The sequence below is a fragment of the Neophocaena asiaeorientalis genome, unplaced genomic scaffold (genome assembly GCF_003031525.2).
Source record: "Neophocaena asiaeorientalis asiaeorientalis breed wild unplaced genomic scaffold, Neophocaena_asiaeorientalis_V1.1 scaffold230, whole genome shotgun sequence".
NCBI classification, from domain to species: Eukaryota; Metazoa; Chordata; class Mammalia; order Artiodactyla; family Phocoenidae; genus Neophocaena; species Neophocaena asiaeorientalis.
Genome location: NW_020175186.1, coordinates 10,739,503 through 10,766,676, shown reverse-complemented (window position 1 = coordinate 10,766,676; position 27,174 = coordinate 10,739,503). Strand labels below are relative to the sequence as shown.

The window sequence follows — 27,174 nt, the reverse complement described above, 5'->3', positions numbered from 1 at the left end:
CCTTTCCCCCATCCCTCCCTTCCTTCTTTCCTTCCTTCTTTCCTTTCTTTAAAAAATTATTTTTTCTACAACTTTTTATTTTGAAATAATTAAAGATTCATAGGAAGTTGCAAAGATAGTATGGAGAAGTCTTTTTTCAGTACAAAACCCTGTAGATCCATCAAACTTGTTGCTTTTATCAATAGTTTGTGCCTTTTATCACTGAGTATTATTCCTTTTTATCACTGAGTATGGTGCCATAGTTTGTTTAACCATTCACCTATTGTAGGGTGTTTTGATTGTTTCCAGTTTGGGCTATAATAATGCTGCTGTGAGCAATTGTATCTGGGATTAGAGACTCATTTCTTTGGTAGGTGTATGTTTCATGTGGAGAACATTGGATCAATCCTGATCTGTCCATTGCTCAGCAGAAGAAACAAATCTTCCTGAGGAACTTAGCATCAGATATTTCTAAAATTCAAACTTTCTGCAGTACACGTAAGACAGAGGGTAAGCATTGGAATTATTTACTTTATATATGTACAGCCAAAAAAAAAAAAACTTGATGATATTGCTTTTTAAAAAAAAAATCCAACTTTGTAAACAGGTCATATTTCACCCCTGCATCTTGGTGTTTAGCTTTAGACTAATTTTTATATTTAACAGAGTTGCATATCTTAATTCACACTGTACTTTGGATGTGCAGAGAAAACATACTTTCTTTATTTTGTCTTTAACAAATTGGGCCTTCTTTGTGAGCCCCAGCTTCCCCCATCAAGGAAAACTTTAAATGTACAGTCGGGTTTAAACTTGTCCCATCCATTAATTTAAATAGTCCCTTTTGGGAAGGCTTTCAGGTTTCTCAGTTTCCAGACTCTCACTTTAGTTCTTCTCTAGGATGGAAGGAAAGAACTCGGGGTGCAGATCCTCTTGCTTTCTGGGCCCTTCTGGCTGAAGTCCATGGCTGGGTGACAGTGTTCCATTCTTTTGGCCCAGATAATGCTTTGGGTGGGTGGTACTTCTTGCCTGCCTCAGCCTCCCCTCTGCTCCCTCTGGCCCTCTGCAGCCTGGCTGTGGTTGGGTAGCCATCTCTACAAATCCTTGCTACAGAACCTCTTGACCCCTGCTTGGCAGCCACTTCTGGAAAGCTCCCCTGCATGGCTCTTAGTAAATCCTGGGTCATGGCTGCACTTCCCGGAAACCAGATCCAGGTTCATGTGGCTATGCCACAGATTGGAGTGGTGAGGACAGCTCAAGAGGTAACGCATCACCATGTCCTGAACAATGTCCTCAGTGTTTCCTTGTCTAGCTAAGATTCCTGCAGCAAAGCCTGTAGGCAGAATCATGACACCTAGTGCTGGTTTTCTGCCACAGATCCCCTCAGGCCCAGAAATGGTAGGTTTCCTCCAGGTCAACACTGAGATAAGCTAAATGGGAGGTAAAAACTTTTGGAAAAGACCCTAAATCATGACAGTGTCATCTGACTTACATGGCCATTATCTTGTGCCTGAATGTCAAAACTGTATTTGTACTTTTGCTTTCCTTTTGTAACAATTCTCATTCCTCATGGTCTACCACCTTCCCTTAAGGCTACCCCAGGATCAGGACAAAGGTCCTACATATAGAAGAGAAAAATCATTAATATAATTTAAAACATTATCTTATTGCATATCTTGAACACTGTACATTAAGCTTTGCATGTGTCTTTTAAGGCATTGGGAACTTTCATTGAAGAGTTTGGATCCCAGAGAATGACCTAGAGGCATACATCTAAATAATGGAACCCATTTGAATAGTTAGAATTTATAAGTAACTTATTTTTGGAAAGACCTATTTTTTAGCACTTTTGACTGAGAATGTCTTGAGAGGAATTTACAAAAATTAAATTAAGTGAAATCCAATTTATTAGTTTAAAGAGCAACTATCAATTATACTTAGACTGTATTCTCTTAGACCAAATAGCTGGAAATTTTCTGCATTTTTATTTTAACACGTGTTTTCAAAATCCTAGTGCTCTGAGGTCATAACTAATACGTCCATGCAATTTGTGCATTTCTCCTCAGCTCTTGTTTTAGAAGTCCAAAGTGACATTGTGTTGGGAGCCAAGCTTGCTGTGCGGAAACCAATTTTTGGAGAAGAGAAGCAAATTATAGAACCAGAGGAAAAGCAAGTGCAAAAAAATGCTTTAACATCGGGAAATGCTTCCAGTGAAATTCTGTAAGTAATCAGTGTGGCCAGAAAAGTTACCTCGTTCCTATTTGAACTCAGCTCATTAGCTCAGTAACACCACAGAGCCCATGCAGGGAACCCACGCCAAGTTTATGAAACTAATGGAAGTTGAAGAGCTAGTATTTAATTAGTTTCCTGGCAAAAGGATAGAGCTGGAGCTTCAGTGTTCAACAAGCACAATGATCTACTTTCAGTAATTTTGATATGATGTTGCTATTTTTAAAAGACTGGAATCTTAGAACTGGAGACATTTATTTGAGGAATTCATCATGTTTTTGTTTCCATAAACATGGGCTTCAGGAACAATTATGCTTCTTCCTTAATGTAGGTTCAAGTTGAATGCATGTTAATATAAGTTATCATCCTGGATTGCTGAGATCGCTTTCTGATTGGTTTCTATCTCCATAATCTCCTCCTGCCAATTCACCTTGAAGTTTCATCTATGGACAATCTTTCTAAAACACCATCCTCTTTATACAGTTCTTCAATGGCTACGTATTGCAGACAGAAGACAATGTTTAGTCTGGAATCCCAAGCCCTCCTGACCCTGGTCCAGGCCTGTCATTAACCCTCATTTGTACCCCCACGCCCACCTCCACTCCACACTTTTTCTTTGTGCCACATGAACTCCAAGCTCCAGCTCGGCAGCTACAAGCTGTCTCTGGGCTGCAGGCCTCTCACCATATATTCATTTCTCTCCAGCTGACTTGCCCCTGTCCTCGGGTCTGTGGAAGGATTCTTTATCATTGAAATCAATCATGACAATGACTGTACTAGCAATGTACTTATCAGTTCCCTCCCCTCTACTCCACCAACCACCACCAATTTGGGAATTCCTTGAGGGCAAAAACTCTATCACACGTGTTGTGTGAAGACCAGGATAACTGACTTTTGTCATCATTTACAGAATAAATGAAGGAATCATTGAATTCGTTTCCAAATTATAAAACCAAAAATAGCAAGTCAATTACCATTGCAATAACTGAAATTTAGTTTGTATACAAATTAATTTTCATTAATCATTGGTATACAAGCTGTTTTAAACAACTGTTTCTATCCTTAATTACAAGAATATTAACTTTTATGTTAGGAATCAAACTTCCTCATTTTGATGGGTAGTTCATCTGGTCCTACATCCTGACACTAACAAAGGCACCAGAAAGCTTTTCAGAGAGAGTGATTTTACCTATATTGTATCTTCCTCAATTGTTAGAGAATTGGCCACAAACTTTTCTGACTTTCCCTTTTGTTCTTCTTCTAAAGAATATATCTAGCCCCTGAGTTATTATGCTGCACTTGGAAAAAAATAAACAGAAAGTAAAAACAAAAAGAAAGAGCATCTTTGGGAGCCAAGATTCTTGTTCTGATTCATAGATTTCATCAAGGCCTGAAATCTTTGAGCTAAAAGTCTTTGAGTCCACTCAAAACATAATGCAGGAGCATGGTGACTTAATAATACTGCACTTCATATTTGAAAGTTGCTAAGAGAGCAGATCTTAAAAGTCTTCATTACAAGAAAACAATTTTTGGAACTATCTGCGGGGATAGATGTTAACCAGACATATTGTGGGGATCATTTTGCAATATATACAAATATCAAATCATTATGCTATATACCCAAAGCTAATATAGTGTTATATGTCAATTATACCTCAATTTAAAAAAAAAAACATAATGCAGGAATCTCCTGCACATTCTAGGCAAGCTCGTTTGATCCAGCCTCTTCTTGAATACTCCTAGGAACAGGGAGATCACTATTTCACAAAGCGGCCCATTTTAATGTTGAAATAATAATTCAGAATACCTCTATCCTTCTATAACTCCATGGGTAAAGTAGACCCTACCCCACCTCACCCAGTTTCCATCACAATTTCCTGTTTTATTCCACTTGTGATATCCATTGTTTGTTTATTCATTTACTTATCTACTATCTCTCTTCTTCCCACTAGAATGTAAGCTCCGTGAATCCTGAGAACTTAACTGTTTTGTTCACCACTATTATCCCCAATACTTAGAACTCTGTGCCTACAATATAGTAGATGTTTAAGAAATATTAGTTAAAGGAATGAATGATTAAATAATGACTAGTTATATGAATGAATGAATGGACATGAATCAATAAAGCAAGATGTATTTTTAAATGGCTGTTCTAAAGTTAACTTGACTGTCCTTCATTTTCTTGGGAGCCGAGGAGTATATAGATATCCCAAGTTAGAAAATCCCATCTGGATTTGGAGGAAGAATCTTGTTATGTCTAAGAATGACTTTTTTTTTTTTTGTCTGTTTCCCTCAAAGAAATTGAGTTGGTAGGAAAGCTGTGCTTTTTATTTTCAACACAAGATGGCACTGTTGTTTCTTTAACTGTTAATGAGCTTTTTGTCTTCAGAAGCTGCTTGTGCTGCAGCTCTGAATAAGGCTGTTGTTACCCACCAATTTCACATCTACATGTAATACTTCTGTTACATTTGAAAAGTGTATGGTCTGCTCTGCTAACGCAGGAATTGTCCCTGGAGATTTGGGTAATTCGATATTGCTTGCAGTTACATCGAATTACCGCAAGCACCTTGGTGACCACAGCCTCCCCCAGAGAAATTTACACATATGCACATTTAGAGTGCTGAAGTATGCTTGCTGCTTTGCCTGTATATTTAGCCTGCCTTCAGCAGAGCAGTCCTCATATTGTGTCATGATCCCACGGAAGCAAGTGTACCCTAAACAGTGCCTGGGGATTTGATATATTCAGATCTGCATGGTGGTTATGTTTCCATTCGCGATTTCATCTTAATAAGAGGCCACAAGGCTGACTCAGTTATTCAAACTATGACTATTTACTCTAAGTGTTTTTGTGTATTATTCTCTATCAAAACCTGGCACGTTTGTGCTGGTGCTATTTGAGTCTCTCTAGATTTTTCTATTGAGAGGAAAAGTTATTAAGATTCCTTAACATTGTCTAATGAGTAAATTTTATGAAACCTAGTGATCTAGGCTGTCTGTTCCAGACAGAATTATGACACATTTATGGAGTAGGCAAGAGTCTCATTACACGTTTGTTATGAATTTCCAAAACTACTGAGTAGTCTTAATCTTATTTTTGAAATATAATACATGACCCCATTTTTTTCCTGAGTAAATATAACAAAGATGAATGCTGTTTATTGTGTGATTGAGGATTCATTTGCAGCTTTATATTAAAAGATCTAAATTGTGTATTAGTAGGATGTGAATTTGCAGTGTTAGGCACCATTATGGAAATATGACTTCCAGATCCACCAGCATCATTCAGGATATTATCAGACTACACCTCAGAGAAAATTCTGTGAGTATAAATCAGATTTCTTAGACTTCTGTTTCCTTCTGAACCTTGATAGAGATTCACATGCAAGAGCCCATCTCCGAATGAAGGCTTGTCACACACTTCTCAGGTATGCCTGGCAGGAAACTTCTCATAACTTTGATGAAGATGACAGTCTTCCACAGAAAATGGAAGAAGAGCTCTTTGAAAATGTGGAACCAGAGAAGAAATACAGGTAAAAAGTTGCAAGGGATTCCTGTTAGAGATTTCTACCTGGTCTTAGATTCACTCACTTTAGGGCAAAAATATTACTGAAGATTTACATTACTGTTAGTTGCTCTTTACATCAACACACACATTTTTGTGTTTCTTGTGTTTTTGACTGAAGTATTTACAAGTACTGGTGGCAAGTACCTTCTCGCTTTAGCTGTGTAATGTAATTTCTCATTCACTGGTGTCTTTTCTATTAGAAGGTAAGCTCATCCATCTTTGCCTCCTGAGAACTTAGGACAGAGCCTGTATATTAGTTGAATGAATGTGTAAATGAACTTATGAATAAGCATGTAAAATGCCTTGTTGTTTTTAAGAAATTAGTAAAATGCAATTTCTTCCTTTTTAACTTTATTTTTTCTCTGGTCAATGTCCAATGAAATGACAGGAATCTATAGTACTTGGTATTATTCCATAATCTTTATACATTTACTTAATGTTATAGCAGTTTACATGAATTAAACAGTTTTAGCACTTCAACACTTAGCGTTAGTCCATGCACATAGTAGAGACTTAATAGACATTTACAAATTAGTTGCCAATGCATTGTGATTTTTAATAAGGTTTAGTAAGTCTGCTTAATGCCTTAAGAGATATTTAAGTATGAGATTCCTTTGAATTAACTTATCAGTGTATCATTATTTTGGTTTATGATATTTTATGAGTTGTTAGGGAAGATTCAAAAACTTGGAGAATGGGATTCTGTTTGCCAGGGATTCTGTAGATAGAGGATAGAAATGATCATGATTTGAACAGAACTCCTTTATTTCTCTCTGTTCTGATTCATTGCCCTGTTCCTACTCCTACCTCTTTTTCCCTTTAAATTATCTCAAGTGGATTTTTTCTTTGCTGATGAACTTCTCATGTTCTTTTGGATAAATATTTATTTCTAATGTAAAATAAACTCAGAATTCTACTTTTTACATCAGCTTGACAGTGCAAAGCAAATAACGTTGCTGCTGTCCTGATGATAATGCTTCCGCATCATAAGTGAATTTGGTTCATGGCGGGTCTCTTGCCAACAGAACTTGCTATCTCCAGCACATCAGTGCACAGGACATTTTTCTGCCACTAATGGGATTTTCTTTATCTCAGCCATTCTCCAAAACAGAGTAAACTGCAGAAGGTGTGCCACCAGCAGTTTGAATACAGAGATGGGCAAATTATAAGCTATGCTTCTCCTCAGCTAGTCTTGGGGGTGCAAGGCCCCAGCCTGCGTTCAGGCATGGAGGTTGTTTTGGTGAAGAAAAAAGCAGATGATAGTCATCAACACTGGAGGTACAAGGAAGACAGCAGGTAAACCCATTATATTTGGGCCTCAATATATCAAAGGGTGAATAGGAGCCTAAGGGATCCAGGATGGTCCCCACAGACCAGGCAGGGGTATATTTGAGGACTTTGGATTTTCTATTTAATGTGGCCAATAATATTTTTAACCTACTCAAGGAAGAGAAAGATTGTGAAGTCAAATGTAAGTGCTCAGTAGTCTACACACAACTCATCCACTACAGCTTCAGGTAAGAAACGTGAAGTCTAGCCTACTAGGTTCATAGTTGGGTTTTTTTTGTTTTTTTTTTTAAAGAAGATGTTGGGGGTAGGAGTTTATTAATTAATTAATTAATTTTTTCTGTGTTGGGTCTTCGTTTCTGTGTGAGGGCTTTCTCTAGTTGTGGCAAGCGGGGACCACTCTTCATCGCGGTGCACGGGCCTCTCACTATCGTGGCCTCTCTTGTTGCGGAGCACAGGCTCCAGACGCGCAGGCTCAGTAGTGGCTCACGGGCCTAGTTGCTCCGCAGCATGTGGGATCCTCCCAGACCAGGGCTCGAACCCGTGTCCCCTGCATTAGCAGGCAGATTCTCAACCACTGCGCCACCAAGGAAGCCCCAGGTTCATAGTTTTAATGGGCCATTGAGGTCAAGAGAGAGCTAGACTCTCATCTAACTTATTTGTGTGATTTGAAAACATCATAAAATCAAGTAAGAATTCTAAAAAGTCCCATTTTAAAAAATTTGCAGTACTTTTCATTAACACAGTCTTCTGCGCCGCCCCACATGCATGCCTTCCCTCTCTCCCCTACTTCCATCATATAACCAACTGATGTGGCTTCCACTCACACAGTGAAATCGAATTGAATTCTTACCCTAATCAGATAAATGAACCCAGTGCGATGGCTGGCCCTTGTTTGGATCTAGCTTGAAGCCCACCACTGTCAAAAAGGTTAATTCTGAGACAATCAGAAGAAATTTAAAATAGTCTGGGTACCAGATGATATGAAGGAAGTCTTGTTAATTTTGTTGCGTGTCATAATGGTTTAATGGCTATGTTTAAAAACAGTCCTAATCACTTGGATGTATATTGTAGTATTTACAGATAAAATTAAGAGGGATCTCAGCTTTGTTTTAAAATATTCTAGCAAAGCAAAAAATTTTTTAATGGGGACGGGGGAGGGGATGAAACAGGCATGGCAGAATGTTGATAACTGTTGTGTCTGTGGCGGTTTCTTATACATTTCTCTCTGGTTTTGTGCATGCTTGAAATTTCTTTAACAAGAGAGATGACAGCTCCTTGGTTTTTAGATGGTTTGCTTCAAAGTCTACTATTAGTGTTATATGGTGGGGCTCCAGGGCCCTCTTCAGTCTCTTGAAATACTACAGAAAATGTGTTTGTGTATCTGTGTAATACTTTTTTTTTTCTTTTTCTGGGAAAGAGCTGTGAAGGTGTGTGATGCAAAAGGCTTAGGGGATCGCTGCTTTGAGAGAGACTGTATAATCTTCAGCAGGCGGCAGCAGAGGGCCCAGCATGGACAGGAAAGGAGCTAGCCTTCCTCTGCTCACTGTCTGAGATTCAGAGCTGCCAGCAAGGAACACATGCAGCCTTGTTTCAGAGACAGCTGAAAAGCCAACCTGTAGACAGACCTGGCGAATGTGTTCTTTTGCCCCATTTATCCTAGCTAAGCTGACTTTGCGACAGGGGAGCTCAGAAGCAGGCTTTTGGCCCTGCGAATGGTTTGCTTTGTGGAACCAGAATTCATTCCTTTAGCTGCAGAAGATTATCGAGGGCAGTGTTTTAGGTGCCGGTGTTTTAGCAAAGAACAAAACATAAAAATTCCTGCCCACGAAGCTAGTGCTACCCCATCTCTACATTTCTGGAATTTAGAGCTACATCTTACTGCCTTGGCTTTCTGTATTATAGTAGAGGTCCCACTTGAGCCTAAGTTGGAATTCGAGTATGGCTGAAGGGCTATAGGGTGGACACGCATGGGGAATGAGAGGAGTGACCCAAGGCACTAGACAACCACACTTGATAAGTTTAACTAAGGAACACTTGGTCATCAGAAGAGAGAGCAAGTTCTGAGTACTGCTCAGTGTCTGTACTGCTTTTGGTTTTCACCCTAAGTGCTGTGGGGAAATGAGGAGAACAGGAAGGCTGTTTAAGTAAAAACAAAGGGAAGCTCGCCTAAAACTCTAGGCACTCCCTTACTGCTTTGGAAAATCTAACCACATGTAACACCAAAGAGGATGGTCTCTTCCAACTTCCTTCCACTTTCCAGAGCGCTCTGCAATGTTGTCGTATTGAGGCCTTCCCATGTCAAGCCGTAGAAGAGAGGGACAGTTGGAGGGAGATGGTGGTATTGACTGATCGCTGGCTGGAAACTGTAGGGTCCAGAGAGAAGAGGTGGAGCCGTGAGGGGGAGGGGCAGTGGGACAGGGTTCGCTCCTGAACACATGGGTCACCATTTAGGGACTCCCACAGACACTTGGGCAGGAGAGGTTTTGCAGAAGTCTTGATGATTAGATGTGGGCATTATTCAGAGGAACTTATGTCCCATGGCAGAAATGTCTGTATAGTGACAGTAATTCTGAGCTTTCTTCTACATTTTCCCTTGACATTTTTCTTCTTCGTGTAACTGGGTTTTGAAACCCATTTGTTCTGATAAGCTGGTGAGGCCTGGAGAAACTTGGGTTACACTACGTAGCAGAAACCTGTAGAAAATTCCATTTATGTGAACCATAGTCTTTTGATCTTCCATATTTTTCCCAGGCAGTAAATTAGCATTTATTGAGGGAACTTCCCAATCAGAATTTGTGTCAATAGAGCAGAAGCCCTGTAGCTCACTGCCAGCATGACGGGAGGTGCCAAGTGCTATCACTGTGCCTAGAATTTTCTACCATTAGTCCTTTCATTCAGTCCTTTGGGTCTTGAATTACTTTTTCATTTTGGCCTTCTATTTAAAATAGAGAATAACTAGAAAATCTGATATCTTAAGCAATTATAAGCAAAACCTCGTAAGGGAAAGTTTGACTATGAGAACAAGGCCTAGCTGGGAGAGCACATGGTCTAGGAGAGTAGTATAAGTAAGTAGTAAAAGAGCAAGGGGGCACTGGCGGGCAGTAGGAGCTTACCAAAGACACACTTACTTGGTTTCTAGTCACACAGAAAAATGGTCCAGGTCAACTTTTGAGATAAACTGGTATCTTTCTCCTATTTTCAACCGTGGCACAATCTGAATTAATCATTTGGTCTCAAAAGGGAAATATGAAAAAAGTGCTCAGGGGAAAAAATCCCCTTCAACAAGTTTCAAAATTTTAAAAGGGAAAATACAGTGTCATGGAATTCAGAGCTGAAAGAGATTTTGAAATTTTTCTAGTCTTAGTCACCTGACTCTAAAGCTAGGTAAACTGAGGCTCAAGAGGATGAAGTGATTTGTATGCACTTGCACTGTGGGTTAGTAGAAGAGGCTGTGCTGTCGTGCTGGGATATTTCTGGGACACAGTTCTCACACTGCCGTTTGGCACGTAGTGGGCTTTATGTAGAAGTCTAAAAGCTCAGGCTTCCTGCAGAATGGAAGCACTCCTGTGATGGGCAAGTGACAATTGACAGTCCAAAAAGGAAAAGAAAAGTCAACACTGTCATGGCTGAGCATGGCACTGAAGCATGGGAGAAGTTGCTACATCTATTCTAGGCAGCAAAAACAGAGAAAGCTAGGCAACTAATCTAGGCACCTCAGTAAGTTGTTGCAGGAAATATACAATCATTCATTCATCTGACTACTACTGAGTGCCAGTAAAAATGCAAGATGCAAACTATGCCACATGCTGAGGCTACAGAGATGAACAATATTGAATACCAGCTCTCGTGCTATGCACAGACTTGATAAATGCTAAAAAGGTATTTGATAAAATTGAATACCCACTTTGGATTTAAACTGACACTTCGTTAACTAACACTAGAAGGAAGAAACACATTGTAAGATTAATAGTGATTGTCTTAGGAATATAAACGATGTTTCAAATTCTGTTTTAATTTTTACTATATTTTCTAGTATTTTGTAAATGCTTTACAATGAGGATATTTTGTTTTATGTTCAGAGATTTAAATTAGATATCTAGAATTTTTTGTCTTGAAAGGAAAAATACGTTACTCTTATCACAGATCTCCCCCACCCCCGCTTTCTCCCCTTTCCTCCACTCCCACATCATTAAATTTTATATTCAGGACTAGTTATATTTTCCACAGCAGGATTGCCACTGCTGCTCTGTAATGTAACTATGTTGACAGACATAAAGAACTGGCTTTTTCTATGCAGACAATATCCTTGAATGTTTGGTCTATTCTTGCTTTTAAGTGATGTACGGGAAAGAACTTGAGGGTTTTAGCTCTGTACTTTGCTTTCTTTCTTTTCAGTCAAGGAGGTTTTATTTTAGTTCCAATATAAGATAACTTAAAAATATTCAATATATATCTTGGACTTTTAGGGAATACTCATTTAGAAAAGAAGAATTTGAGGGAAAGCTATAAAAAAAATCACAACAATCGATAATAGTAGCTTATACTAAGTGCCATGAGCCAGACAATATTCAACGCATTTTTTATGCATTAGCTCATCATATTCTCAGGACGAAAATCCTGTGCGGTATGCACCATTATCCTGTTTTACAGATGAGGAAACTGAGGCTGAGAGTTGTTAAGCAGGTCTTGAGATATACTCAAGATTTAAACTCAGGCATTGTGGCTCCAGAATCCATGCCCCTAATCACTCTGCCACGTTGCCTCTCACAACAGCAAAACAGGTGAGGAGAGTGTCTGGGTACAATCTGGAGACAGAAAACAGGCAGTCATTTAAACAAGGGATGTTTAACATAAAGAATTATTAAGCTATGCTAAACGAGTAACTATCAGATTTTTAAAATAAAAACCTCTATATGGTATTCTAGGGCTGAGGGGGTTGAGGACAAACTTGGGATTGGGTCCCTTCCCTAAGGCTGGAGTTCAGAGCTCATTGGAAGAAGTATGGGTGCTGTCCACTGGATGGCGGGGAAATGTGTTGGTTTGCATGGCCAGATCTGTTGTGTGGTTGCTGGGCAAGCAGGAAGTAACCCTCTGGAACTTACGTGGGTGTGCAGCTATTGCTGGGCATGTGGAGATGCAAAGGTATGGGGTTGCTGGTACAGCAGAAGGTCTGGAGCACGTAGTGTCCATGTTGGGAGGGCCATAAGCGGTTGATCACCAGGCCAGGCCTGGGATGTGAGGGTATTAAAGGACCACGTGCATTCTGGGCACATGGCTGGGACAGAGCATCCCTGGACACCCTCACTCCCAAACACTGACCCCAGGCAGCAGCCAGAAAGAACAGGAGCGCCCCCTTTCTCCTTCAGTGTTCTTCCAGCACTCTGCACTGAGGAACTTCAACATCGTGCTTATGGTGGGGGAGAAATGCCCAAAGGATTTCACATCCATTAGCGCAGAGTATGTATGGAGACAAGAGGCAACACGCAGATGAGGGGCACAGAGGGAGCTCTAAGTTGGTCATGCTGCTTTGTAATGGGCCTAATCCTGTTTTCCCAAGGACCTTTCACCTGGTGAGTAACCCAGACCTGGTGCTGGCAGTGTCTATGACCAAGGCTGGAGATGAAGTCTGTGGCTATCCGGTTATTGCTCAGGTAAGATATGTAGAGGCTAAAGAGTAATTATAGCCCTTTATTTAGTTAAATTTAAGGAAAGCTCCATGCTTCCTTGTTGTGGAGAAAGAAAATGGCTGTCATAGAAACCTATCTTGAATGCCATTGTTAAAATATTTACAATAGTCTGCCTAGATTTCAAATTGAACATGTTCCTGTAGCTCTGAATTTAGTTTAATCCAACAGATGGTGATTGTGGGCTTGCTGCATGTCAGGAGCTATGCTAGTTACTTAAATCAAATCCAATGGCAAGTGTGAGAAATTACCCCAATAGCATTCATAGCGTCTCAGTGGTGGGTGCAGTCAGGTGAATGGCTGTTAGATGCGTGCATTTTAAGTTCAGTAATTTGGAGACATAAGCAAGTCCCCTCTCACCTGGCAACGGGTGGGAAAGACCGTGGTCAGGCGTCTTTCTGGAGGGTGTGAGCTCTTCAATGCTAATTCTACTGAGACTCATTTGAAATATACTTTCAACATACTTTTGCAAATGCTTATAGCAGCCAAACAATTTTTGGAGACTCCAGAGAAGGCTGGCTTCATTTGAATTTTGGGTAAAGACCTATGGGGTTGTTTTTTTCTTTCCCACTTTTGTCTGTTATCCTCACTTACCAAAGGCACTCCTAGACGGGTATATATTTTTCCTTGTTAGGAGGAGAAAAAGTTTAGGAGTGTCCCTGCTCTGCATTTACTTTCTGTATCCTCCACAGTATTTGTCATCTTTGTGTTGAACAGAATATACTGTCTCCGAATAACATTTGTCTTATTCCATATTTTAATAACAATGAGGCAACTTGCTTTGCAGGTCCTGAATCCAAAATTGGGATATAGCAATCTGGACAAATACTAAAGCTTAATTAAGCCTTCTATCCTGATGATAAATATGGACTAAAATTTTATTCTAGGAGACACAGTATATATAACATCAAATTTTTCCCTGTCAGGTGCCTCTTTGGCATGGACCACAGTGAGATAAAACCTTATGCAGACACAAATTTTGTACCTTAATCTGTTACATAAAATTATAGATATGGATCTTTTCCCCTAAGGTTCCCATTTTATAAGAAATGAGTTTGATTCCAAAGTTATTTGTATTACCTTTCAAGAGTTTTTTCTTTGCTTGGTGTTTTGTTTTTATTTCTTGAAGCAATCAGTTTGTGAGAACATATTAAAGTTCATGTAAAATAATAAAAATGAGACATGTTAAGTTAATGTTACTAAACCCCCTCCCTGTTCCTTGAAATATAATCTTTGTTTTCCATACCTCTGAGGGATGCTCTGTGGTTTGACTTATTAAATCAATTCCTGAGATCATTTATTTTCCTCTTCACTATCAATCTCTCCCTGGTAAAGTAGGTGTTATTCATTATAAAGTTCCTTGAGGTGTCATGATATGTTTAGTTGGAACTAATCTAGTGGTTTAAGTTCCTTGAAGTTGAAACTACTCATTTTTTTAACTTATGCTCAAACCAAGTTTTATAATTACAATAAAGATGCTGTTTCTAATACATAAAATGGAGTGTACTCACATTTTTGAAAAAAACCTTGATAACCAGTGAAATGTAAATTGAAATATCAACAAGGTACTATTTTTCATTCATTAAATTCATGATGCTTTGGCAAGAATGTGAGGAAAAGAGGCAATTTCGTATAATATTGGTGGAAGGGTAAACTAAAATAACCTTTCTAGAAAGCATTTGTTATGATAAAGCTTTATATTATACATCATAATTTTTTTAATGATCCTGTTCCGTTTTTTTTTTTTTTACTTTATTTATTTTTTTATACAGCAGGTCCTTATTAGTCATCAATTTTATCCACATCAGTGTATACATGTCAACCCCAATTGCCCAATTCACCACACCACCACCACCACCAACCCACAGCTTTCCCCCCTTGGTGTCCATACATTTGTTCTCTACATCTGTGTCTCAATTTCTGCCCTGCAAACCGGTTAATCTGTACCATTTTTCTAGGTTCCACATATATGCATTAATATACAATATTTGTTTTTCTCTTTCTGACTTACTTCACTCTGTATGACAGTCGCTAGATCCATCAACGTCTCAACAAATGACCAAATTTTGTTCCTTTTTATGGCTGAGTAATATTCCGTATATATGTACCACATTAGCTTTATCCATTAGTCTGTCGATGGGCATCTAGGTTGCTTCCATGACCTGGCTATTGTAAATAGTGCTGCAATGAACATTGGGGTGCATGTGTCTTTTTGAATTATGGTTTTCTCTGGGTATATGCCCAGTAGTGGGATTGCTGGATCATACGGTAATTCTATTTTTAGTCATTTAAGGAACCTCCATACTGTTCTCCATAGTGGCTGTATCAATTTACATTCCCACCAACAGTGCAAGAGGGTTCCCTTTTCTCCACACCCTCTCCAGCATTTGTTGTTTGTAGATTTTCTCATGATGCCCATTCTAACTGGTGTGAGGTGATGCCTCATTGTAGTTTTGATTTGCATTTGTCTAATAATTAGGGATGTTGAGCAGCTTTGCATGTGCTTCTTGGCCATCTGTGTGTCTTCTTTGGAGAAATGTCTATTTAGGTCTTCTGCCCATTTTTGGACTGGGTTGTTTTTTTCTCCCAATCTGAGGGTTGTCTTTTCATCTTGTTTTTGGTTTCCTTTGCTGTGCAAAAGCTTTTAAGTTTCACTAGGTCCCATTTGTTTATTTTTGTTTTTATTTCCATTACTCTAGGAGGTGGATCAAAAAAGATCTTGCTGTGATTTGTCTCAAAGAGTGTTCTTCCTAGGTTTTCCTCTAAGAGTTTTATAGTGTCCGGTCTTACATTTAGGTCTTTAATCCATTTTGAGTTTATTTTTGTGTTTGGTGTTAAGGACTGTTCTAATTTCATTCTTTTACATGTAGCTGTCCAGTTTTCCCAGCAACACTTATTGAAGAGACTGTCTTTTCTCCATTGTATATCCTTGCCTCCTTTGTCATAGGTTAGTTGACCATAGGTGCGTGGGTTTATCTCTGTGCTTTCCATCTTGTTGCATTGATCTATATTTCTGTTTTTGTGCCAGTACCATATTGTCTTGATTACTGTAGCTTTGTAGTATAGTCTGAAGTCAGGGAGTCTGATTCCTTTAGCTCCGTTTTTTTCCCTCAAAACTGCTTTGGCTATTCGGTGTCTTTTGTGTCTCCATACAAATTTTAAGATTTTTGTTCTAGTTCCGTACAAAATGCCATTGGTAATTTGATAGGGATTGCATTGAATCTGTAGATTGCTTTGGGTAGTATAGTCATTTTCACAATATTGATTCTTCCAATCCAAGAGCATGGTATATTTCTCCATCTGTTGGTATCATCTTTAATTTCTTTCATCAGTGTCTTATAGTTTTCTGCATACAGGTTTTTTGTCTCCCTAGGTAGGTTTATTCCTAGGTATTTTATTCTTTTTGTTGCAGTGGTAAATGGGAGTGTTTGCTTAATCTCTCTTTCAGATTTTTCATCATTAGTGTATAGGAATGCAAGAGATTCCTGTGCATTAATTTTGTATCCTGCAACTTTACCAAGATCATTGATTAGCTCTAGTAGTTTTCTGGTGGCATGTTTAGGATTCTCTATGTATAGTTTCATGTCATCTGCAAAGAGTGACAGTTTTACTTCTTCTTCTTCTTTTCCAATTTATATTCCTTTTATAAATTTATTTAGTTAGTTTTGGCTGTGTTGGGTCTTGGTTGCTGCGTGCGGGTTTTCTCTAGTTGCGGCAAGTGGGGGGTACCCTTCATTGCAGTGTGCGGGCATCTCATTGCAGTGGCTTCTCTTGTTGCGGAGCATGGGCTCTAGGCGTGCGGGCTTCAGTAGTTATGGTGCACGGGCTTCAGTAGTTGTGGCACACAGACTTAGTTGCTCTGTGGCATGTAGGATCTTCCCGGACCAGGGCTCGAACCCGGGTCCCCTGCATTGGCAGGCAGGTTCTTAATCACTGCGCCACTAGGGAAGTCCTGTATTCCTTTTATTTCTTTCTTTTATCTGATTGCCGTGGCTAGGACTTCCAAAACTGTGTTGAATAATAGTGGTGTCAGTGGACATCCTTGTCTTGTTCCTGATCTTAGAGGAAATGCTTTCAGTTTTTCACCATTGAGAATGATGTTTGCTGTGGGTTTGTCATATATGGCCTTTATTATGTTGAGGTAGGTTCCCTCTATGCCCACTTTCTGGAGAGTTTTTATCATAAATGAGTGTTGAATTTTGTCAAAAGCTTTTTCTGCATTGAGATGATCATATGGTTTTTATTCTTCAATTCGTTAATATGTTTTATCACATTGATTGATTTGCATATATTGAAGAATACTTGCATCCCTGGGGTAAATCCCACTTGATCATGGTGTATGATCCTTTTAATGTGTTGCTGGATTCTGTTTGCTAGTATTTTGTTGAGGTTTTTGCATCTATATTCATCAGTGATATTGGTCTGTAATTTTCTTTTTTTGTGACATCTTTGTCTGGTTTTGGTATCAGGGTGATGTTGGCCTAATAGAATGAGTTTGGGAGTGCTCCTTCATCCACAATTTTTTGGAAGCATTTGAGAAGGATGGGTGTTAGCTCTTCTCTAAATGTTTGATAGAATTCATCTGTGAAGCCATCTGGTCCTAGGCTTTTGTTTGTTGGAAGATTTTTAATCACAGTTTCATTTTCATTACTTGTGATTGGTCTGTTCATATTTTCTATTTCTTTCTGATTCAGTCTTGGAAGCTTATATCTTTCTAAGAATTTGTCCATTTCTTCCAGGTTGTCCATTTATTGGCAAAGAGTTGCTTGTAGTAGTCTCTTAGGATGCTTTGTATTTCTGCAGTGTCTGTTGTAACTTCTTTTTCATTTCTAATTTTATTGATTTGAGTCCTCTCCCTCTTTTTCTTGATGAGTCTGGCTAATGGTTCCTCAATTTTGTTTATCTTCTCAAAGAACCAGCTTTTAGTGTTATTTGAATGAGATCCTTGCTGGGTAGAGTAATCTTGGTAGTAGGTTCTTCCCTTTCATCACTTTAAGTATATCATGCCACTCCCTTCTGGCTTGTAGAGTTTCTGCTGAGAAATCAGCTGTTAACCTTATGGGAGTTCCCTTGTATGTTATTTGTCATTTTTCCCTTGCTGCTTTCAATAATTTTTCTTTGTCTTTAATTTTTGCCAGTTTGATTACTATGTGTCTCAGTGTGTTTCTCTTTGGGTTTATCCTGTATGGGACTCTCTGTGCTTCCTGGACTTGGGTGGCTATTTCCTTTCCCATGTTAGGGAAGTTTTCAACTATAATCTCTTCAAATATTTTCTCGGGTCCTTTCTCTCTCTCTTCTCCTTCTGGGACCCTATAATGCAAATGTTGTTGTGCTTAATGTTGTTGCAGAGGTCTCTTAGGCTGTCTTCATTTCTTTTCATTCTTTTTTCTTTATTCTGTTCTGCAGCAGTGAATTCCACCATTCTGTCTTCCAAATCACTTATCCGTTCTTCTGCCTCAGTTATTCTGCTTTTGATCCCTTCTAGTATAGTTTTCATTTCAGTTATTGTATTGTTCATCTCTGTTTGTTCTTTAATTCTTCTAGGTCTTTGTTAAACATTTCTTGCATTTTCTTGATCTTTGCTCCATTGTTTTTCTGAGGTCCTGAATCATCTTCACTATCATTATTCTGAGTTCTTTCTCTGGAAGGTTGCCTATCTCCACTTCATTTAGTTGTTTTTCTGGGGTTTTATCTTGTTCCTTCATCTGGTACATAGCCCTCTGCCTTTTCATCTTATCTATCTTTCTGTGAATGTGGTTTTCATTCCACAGGCTGCAGGATTGTAGTTCTTCTTGCTCCTGCTGTCTGCCCTCTGGTGGATGAGGCTATCTAAGAGGCTTGTGCAAGTTTCCTGATGGGAGGGTGATCCTGTTCCTTTATTAGCAATTCTACTTGAGTTTGTTCTCAAGAAGTTATGGATTTACACAAACATTTATTTTGTGATTGTTGATTGCTCTTTTGCTTATACTAAGGAAAATCTGAGAAACAATCTACATGTTTAACTATTGGATATTGGTAAAATAAAATACCCTAAGATCAAATAGTATATATCCTTAAAAAAAAAAAAAACAAGCAAAACTAATGCCATTACCAAATCGTGTGCATTTTGTGATTACATTTTTGTAAGTCCAAGAATTCATATATATATGTATGATCATCAAATATCAATAATAGTTATCACTACATAGTAGAGTTTTGAGTAATTATCTGTACTTCCTGACTGTATACAATGAAAACTAGGACTGCTATAAACAAATCATAACCTCTCCTATTTGACTCCATATTTTGTCTCATTTTTTTCAGAAATACAAACCACATAACAATGGGACTTCTAATCAAAAGTGGAATTACATGACAAATATGAAAGCTTTTATGGCCTTTCATAGCACTACACTGGATAAGGAAGTCACAGCAGCAAATTATGCTGGTATTTGTACATCCTCTGTGATTAAAGAAAAACACATTGATCAACCAGTAAGTGGTTCCTTCCTTCTGAGGACAAAAAAGAGGGGTGGGGGAATGGATAAGTCTAATAAAGCAAGAAACTTTTTTCCAGAAAACCTTAAGTTCACACAAATTAAACACTGACTTGTGAGTGAAATCATTTAGACTCTGTGATTCTGGTTAGGAAAGAATGAAGGAATATTGATATTACCCTCTTCTTATATTGTTTTGATGGCTCCCTATCACCATCACCATCTCTGGTTCATCATCAGCTCACCAGAACAGGCATGAAGCAGGATAATCGCACATACTTCACTCCCACAGGTGTGCTGGCCACACTCGATGTCACTCCACTCCAGAAAGCATATTAAAATGCCAATGATTGTAAGTTGCTTTATATTACATTATACCAAGCATAGGGCTAAGTATGATATACTCTAATTATAAAAGAAATACTTTCTCAAGTTTGGTCCTTTAATTTTTATTAGTAAGGAATTATTTGCACCATACTTTACAGATACCCGAGATATTTGTGGGTCAGTGGATCAAGGCACCTTGCTATTGTTGATAACCATTGGCCTACAGAAAACTGAAATCTCATAATGTATGCACATTACAAGACTGCCCAAGACCCTCTTTACTGTTCCCCTCAGTCGTCTCTAAACCACTGCTGCTTCTTCACTCGTCATTCCCTGGCTCTACTGAATAAGAGATGTCAAATGTACCGTACCATTCTGCATGTCTCTGGTTTCAACTATGCTCTCCCCCCTGACTTTTTCTCCTTTGTCTGTGATCTCATACCTGTTAGACAGTATGCTGCCAAAGACTGCTGAAGTCATCTTAAAAAGAATCGGGTCAACTTGAAAAGGCTCCAAAGATGAGACAATTTAAGCATCAATATGACTATTGAATGCAGTGGATTGACATACATTAGATATGTTTAAATCCATATGTTCATAGAGATATTAAACGACAGCAACAACAACAACAACTCAATTTGTCACAATTAGATGATGCTAAGGAACAAATTTGTTACTTTGAAAACCAGTAAATAAAGAATCAAGCATTTATTTTTCCCTTCCTTTATGAACCGTACCTCAAGATAACAAGACAGTTCACAAGAAGAAACTTCACTTCGTAGAAATACCCCAGCTAATACATGAGTAAAGTATGAGGAAATCAGAATATCATTATACTGTGAACTTTCATAAATTAATGGATCTAGGCAATGATCATCAGTAGCTACTAACATAACAAAAAGAGACAAAAGAGTTGCTCCTTGATAGAAATACACTGTACAATTTATGATGGGGTCTTGCCCCCCCAAATCTAACTGGAGAAAATGTACAATGAATAATTACAACAAAAGAAAAAAGAAATAAGGAATGTGAAGATTCAGAGAGACTTAGAGGTATTTAAACTAATTATAAGGTATTGGCCTTATTGTGATTCTCTTTCAAATAAATTGTAAGGGAGTGAGAGAATTGTAGAAATTTGAATACTGACTGAATATTTGATTATATTAGGGTTTTATTAATTTTAGGTATGATGTTATAGTTATGATAAAAGAGTTCTTATTTGAAATTTGGGAAGGATAAAACTTCCCAATTTTCAACAATATTTCTTCTAAAAGATTATAACTTTCCTTTCCTACTAGTTAAATGATAACCTATCTGATAGAAATTAATATGGTTAATCTGAAGAGTACAATAATATATCAATTCTAGGATTCACAAATTTAAAAAAATGCTTATCTCTCTTGGACCTGGGAAAAACAACTCTCTACACAAAGGCTCTAAATCAGTAATTAATTCTTAACCTTTTCAGAGATGCAGACCTCGTTGAGAGTCTCGTGAAAATTATGGATATTCTTCCCCCCAAAATGCACATGTGTACACAGCACTTTTTGTATAAAATTTTAGGGAGTTTGTAGACTCCCCTTGAAATCCAATTTGGACATAGGGTAAGAACTTCTCCTCTAGGCCACATTTGCTTGGCAAGCTTAGAAAAGAAAACTAATACGAAGTAACCATTATATGCTGGAAAGCTACTGTATGTTAGATACTGATGCAGTATTAATTATTTTTACATAGATTATCTTATAATAAATAATATAACATAAATATAAACAATATCAATAATTCAGTAAATTAAGATTGATGAAGAAACCGAATAATTTATTCACAGTCACACAAGCTATTATATATACAGTAAGTGTCATTGTTGATCAAACAAACTCCAAGTTATAGACCATATTTCTATAAGGTCAAATGAACAGAGCAAGTTAGTCATTTCAATAAATCAAGGAAATTTTATAGAGGAAAATAATCAGTCAAACCAATTGCTTGGTATTCTGTGTATAGAGCCAGCAGCTGACTTGCTGAACTTTTAAACTCAGTTTGCATTCTGTAGACATAGCCTAACCTAGGGAGCTACCCCAGTGTATTGCATTTTCCTTACCAGCAGCAGTTTAAATGTTGTGTTAAAGGTGAATGAATTAACCAAAAATTCCGTTTGCATTGTATACGTGTACCATTGCCAAAATAAAACAATTTGGGAACCATCAAAATAGTAGCACCACAGTCATAGGGATTGATGTCTTAATGAATGAAAATACATTTTCTAGATACTTTCATAGGCTTTTTTTTTTGGTGGTATGCAGGCCTCTCACTGCTGTGGCCTCTCGCATTGCGGAGCACAGGCTCCAGACATGCAGGCTCAGTGGCCATGGCGCACAGGCCTAGCCGCTCCGCAGCATGTGGGATCTTCCCAGACCGGGACACGAACCCGTGTCCCCTGCATTGGCAGGCAGACTCTCAACCACTGCGCCACCAGGGAAGCCCTCAATAGGGTTCTTTAGTGTATAATAAGAAATACCATTGGCACACGATTCATCATGAAGTCCGTGTTTTTCTGTACAAATTACTCTGTATGTAGTATTCATTCAATTCCATCTGAGAGGAGATGTTTTAATTTTCTGTCTCCCAGTAATTTTTAGGAAAATGGAAATCAGATATGCATATAGAGAAATCCATAGTGGAACTTAAGAATTACATCTTCAAAAGTATCATCTAAATGTTGGCTTTGAATTGAGGTAGCTTTAAGTATTTAAATGGAATAGTTGAAGAAATATGACAAAGGCAAAAAAAACAAAAACTTGGAATCAGGAGTCACAGCTTTGTATTTCAGCTCTGCCACATACTACTTGGATATCCTTGGATTAAAAACTTCCCTCTCTTAGCTTTTGTTTTCTCATCTGTAAATTGAGAATGATGACATTAACTCTGGCTGTACTTAACTTTTAGCCTTGTGAGGAACAAAGCAAATCAGAGAGTCTATATAAAAGTGCTTTAAAATGTTCATGCATATTCAAGAGTAGAGAGACTAGTTCAGTGAATTCTCATATACCTATCATCCAGATTCAACTATTATCAAGGTTTTGCAATATTTACAAATCCTAGACATGATACCATTTCACCTCAAATTTAAGTATGCACCTGTAAAAATTTGACCATTTTCTTACATTACCATTATGCCATTATCACCTAATAAAATTAACAGTAATTTTTGGCCATCTACTACCCTGTTCATAATAAAATTTCCCAGGTTTCCTAAAAAATTCTTATGTTTGGTTGGTTTGAGTCAGGATTCAAACAAGGTCCCTATGTGACACTGGTCGCAGAATCCATCCTATAGAATGCCTCTTGTTTGGATTTTTCTGTTTGCTTCCTATGGCATCCTTTAACCTGTTTCTCTGGCTCCCATAATGCCTATAAAAGAAATTTAGCACTGGAGTTTAATTATATTTATGTTCAGCATTTTTTGGACAAGAATCTTCATAGGTTTTACTGTGTATTTCATATTTATCACTTATGCAGGGTTACAGTGTGGATTTTCCATGGGCTCAGGTGATTACAACCTAATCTCACATCAAAAAACAATTCCCAATGACTTTTCATTTAGTGTTCCCTTTTTTGTGATCTTTGCCTAAATCAATAATTTCATTAGAAGTTTCAAAAGTGTCAATTTTTAAAAGTTCTATTACGTTCCCTGACATATATTAGCTGAACTTTTTTTTTTTATTATTATTTTTTTTTATAGTGTTTATTTATTTTTACTTGTTGACAGTTTGCTTTATTTATGGCTGTGTTGGGTCTTCATTTCTGTGCGAGGGCTTTCTCTAGTTGTGGCAAGCGGGGGCCACTCTTCATCGCGGTGCGCGGGCCTCTCACTATCGCGGCCTCTCTTGTTGTGGAGCGCAGGCTCCAGACGCGCAGGCTCAGTAATTGTGGCTCACGGGCCCAGTTGCTCCGCGGCATGTGGGATCTTCCCAGACCAGGGCTCGAACCCGTGTCCCCTGCATTGGCAGGCAGATTCTCAACCACTGCGCCACCAGGGAAGCCCCCTAGCTGAACTTTTAGTGTAAGGAAGAACTTTACCTCTTCAACTAGGTATTTGACTGCCCAGAAATATGGTTTGTAAAGGATGGTAGGATAAATGCTTAAATTGTTCTATCTAAATTATCTATTGTAGTATAGCAAATCACCTGAAAATTTAGTGGCTTAAGCCAACAACCATTTTTATGCTCTGAGTCAACAATTTGGGCTAGGCTGAACTGGGCAGTTCTGCTGGTCTTGCCCAGGGTCACTAATGTGGCTGTAGTTATCTGGTGGCACACCAGTAGTTTGGTGGTGCCATGGTGTCTGAATGGTCAAATCACATGTCTGGTGGGGGCCTTAGCTCTCCTCAAGGCTTCTTAAGTAGGCTAGCTCAAGTGAGCTCACATTATGGTCTCTGGCTTCCAAATGCAGCCAAAAAAGAACAAGCTGAAATGTGCAAGCACTTCTTATGCATCTGCTTGCATCACATTTGCTAATGCTACATGGGCCACAGCAAGTCACATGGCCTTGCCCAGATTCAAGGAAAGGAGGAAAGGAGCAAGAAACTCTTATTTCTTGATTGGAGGAGCAGCAAAATGACATTTCAAAAGGGCATGCAAACAAGAATGGGATAGTTTTACTACGGCCATCTTTGCAAATAATCTGCCACAATTTCTAATGGCCAATTTCAGAGTTGTAAATTGGCGCCAGTTTACTTCTAATGGACTCCAGTAAGTAGTGGTTTTGTTTTTATTTGTTTGTTGGCTTTTTTGTTGTTTTTTTTTTTTTTTTACTTATATTTGTAACATGATTATGAACTCACGGGACTTTACCTATTCAAACATATTTGAAGTGTTTTGGTTATAATTTTATTTTACTCCCAAATTGTCCCACTTTGGGCCAGTGGAATGTCCTTTGTGTTGGCGCCTGTGTCTTTTTTGACAAAATGCCTTTACTTTTGGATGGCTTCTTTTTTTCTGGGCACGCAAGAGATCCTTGCTTCTCTTGTATATTTCTTGCCCCAAATCTGGAATTGGCCATTCCTCCAAGAAACTCTGGTTCTGGATACAAGTTATACTCATTGATGTTGAGTTGTCATTGCCTCTAGGCTTTTTCAGTCAACAACGTTTGGAAATATTTTGCTCTATAATATAATAGTTATAATATAATTATAATATAATATAATTATATTATATAATAATAATTAGAGAGCAAAATAATGCATTCATGTTGAGATTTCAAATTTAGCATTTGGGGATCATAAAAGTGCTTTATTTGTATGGCAAAATATTCTACAAAAGTGCTATCATAATTTAGATGTAACCAAATAAAAGCATCTTTACCTCCATTTTCAGGGATACTATTATCTCTCACCCAGTGGAAAGAAAAAAACAATGCTCTGTTTGGCATGTGGGCGATCCATGAGAGCAGAGAAGAGACTGAAACAGTTGCTTCCAGGGCTGCCATTCCTCTGTGCCTCAGGCTCCGAGACCCAGAAGCCCTTCTCACAAGGACCTTTCAAGGTCATCGATGTGGCCAGAGTATGTAATGATCTGAGCTCTGCTAACACGTGTGTGGCATCAGTTTGGAAACTTTGATACATTCATTACTTGCCTTGCACTCAAGTTCATCTCCACTCATCCAATTCATCTTTCATTGAGGCACCTTTACCATTCCACCTGCATTGATTTCCTTTTCCCCACTGTAACTTAAAATACATTATCTGTTAATAGTTCAATATACTCTTTGAAGTTAATTGGGCTCTTCTGCAGCTTTAATCATCTCCTGACACCTTGCACTACTCTCTGTGTTGCTTTTAGATGAGGAAGTAACTGCAAATCTTTGCTTAGTGGAGTAGCTTTTTGCCTATATCCACAGGGTAAACTCCTTTTTTCCTAGTATTTTCAGGGCTAATTTGATCTGTTGTCGTTAATGACTCTTCATGTTGGGTGCCTGAATTCATGCATTCATGTCTAATACTATTTTTTTTAATAGCTCATGGAGAAAATAATCTCTGCTGCTTTCCTGTTATCTTAATTTAAAATGGCACCATTTAAAAAATCCTTTCCTTCAAGTTTAGAAGTGAGAAGAGCTAAGAGGAACTTACACAACTGTATAAAAAGGACCAATTCCTTAGGGGTGGGAACCTTCCACCTGGTGTGCTCTTCAGGGCTTGCCGGTCTTATTCCCAGGTCACTGTCCTCTCTCCCCTAAACCTGATACACATTGCAGAAGAGCAGGGTCCTAACAGTTGCAATAAACATCAACTGAAACAATCACTGAAGGAAAAGGGGAGTCAGTCCTCTGGGAAAGCCTGCAGGCGTTTGGCTTTGCTTTGGTGACAGTAGGGTTGTGTTAAGGAGGTGGGGGTGAGCTGATCGGAAAGCATCCCCAGTGTTACAGCATCTTGGACACAACTTCTCCCTCAGGGCAGCTTCCTGAGTAGCCATGAAAAGGAAAAGGTGAAGTGTAGCGTTCACCACCCTCATTATCACGTGGTTAAGGCTTCACTCATTCCCCTCCTCATTCATCAATATCCGCCACCATAGGATGGCATCATCCTACAGTTAAAGAATAAGAGAATATCTTTACTACTAGCGTGCGTTACTTCAACCCCAGGCTCTCTCTGGCCCTGGCATCCTTCTTCCCCATCTCCTGTCCAGGGGAAGGCAAAGTAGAAAGCAGGAGGAGGCCAGAAACACAAGCCAGAGGCCCAGAGTCACCTAGAGACTCAGTGACAGGGCTGGGAAGAGAACTGAGGAGTTCAGACCCAATGTCCTTCCCACTACAGCACCTAATACTTTTAGCATATGAAGTGAACATTTCAAAATTTAGATGCCACACCCATGTACACGCACAAATCAAGAGGCTGAAGTATAACAAAATAATAAAACTAAAAGAAAAAAAGTTTGAGTTGATCTATGTTGTTCTTTTAAAAAAAAAATCAGGCTGATTTATCTTCTTATGAGGCTGAAAACACTTTAAGTTATTATGAAGAACGTCTGTTATCTTTACGGATGAAGACCTGCACGCAAGTTGTATCTCATAGTGGCATGGCAGTTACTCACCAGAAGGCAGTGAAAATAATTGCATACAAAAATGGAGATGGATATCGAAATGGGAAGTTAATTGTGGCTGGAACATTCCCCATGGTGAGTGGCTATCACTTAAATGCTTCTCGAATCATCAGAGGTAATGATAATGGTGATTTCTCTGACAAGAAAAAAAGCAGTGAGTTTGAGTGACAAATATCCCTGGCCAGTTTTACCAATTTAAGCTGCTGAGATCAAGATCTCTGTTTTCTTAAAGATGTTATTTTTGATGGTATTTCTTCAGATATAGACTTAGAAAAATGAAACAGAAAGCCTTTTTTGCCTTCCTTCCCCTTCCAGCTTCAAGTTGTATGTCAGCTCAGTATCCTAAGAGATGCCACCTCCTTTATCATCTGGAGAATCGGAGCACTAATTTGTTGATAGGGGGTTTCATTTCATTTTCAAATTGGAGAGGCAGGAGTTGTGCTAGGAGGGAACATGGGATTTCTGTCTTAGAGGCTGCTCCCCACAGCCATGGGAAGGGAGGAGAGTCCCCAGGACCCAAACCCAGCCTT

The 27,174-nt window shown here is 38.6% G+C and overlaps 1 protein-coding gene across 1 annotated transcript in view; it reads left to right on the top strand.

Annotated features, from left to right (window-relative positions):
• The window catches only part of LOC112412883 (uncharacterized), a gene marked incomplete at its 5' end in the record, with an annotated part of 237,774 nt that overhangs the window by 163,903 nt on the left and 46,697 nt on the right, over positions 1-27,174 (top strand). Inside the window, 8 exons of the mRNA XM_024764620.1 lie at positions 354-489; positions 2,043-2,196; positions 5,577-5,735; positions 6,866-7,066; positions 12,618-12,711; positions 19,048-19,218; positions 24,923-25,108; positions 26,516-26,719. Of these exons, the coding sequence (XP_024620388.1) occupies positions 354-489; positions 2,043-2,196; positions 5,577-5,735; positions 6,866-7,066; positions 12,618-12,711; positions 19,048-19,218; positions 24,923-25,108; positions 26,516-26,719 (1,305 nt within the window). The remainder of the gene's footprint in view (positions 1-353; positions 490-2,042; positions 2,197-5,576; positions 5,736-6,865; positions 7,067-12,617; positions 12,712-19,047; positions 19,219-24,922; positions 25,109-26,515; positions 26,720-27,174) is intronic.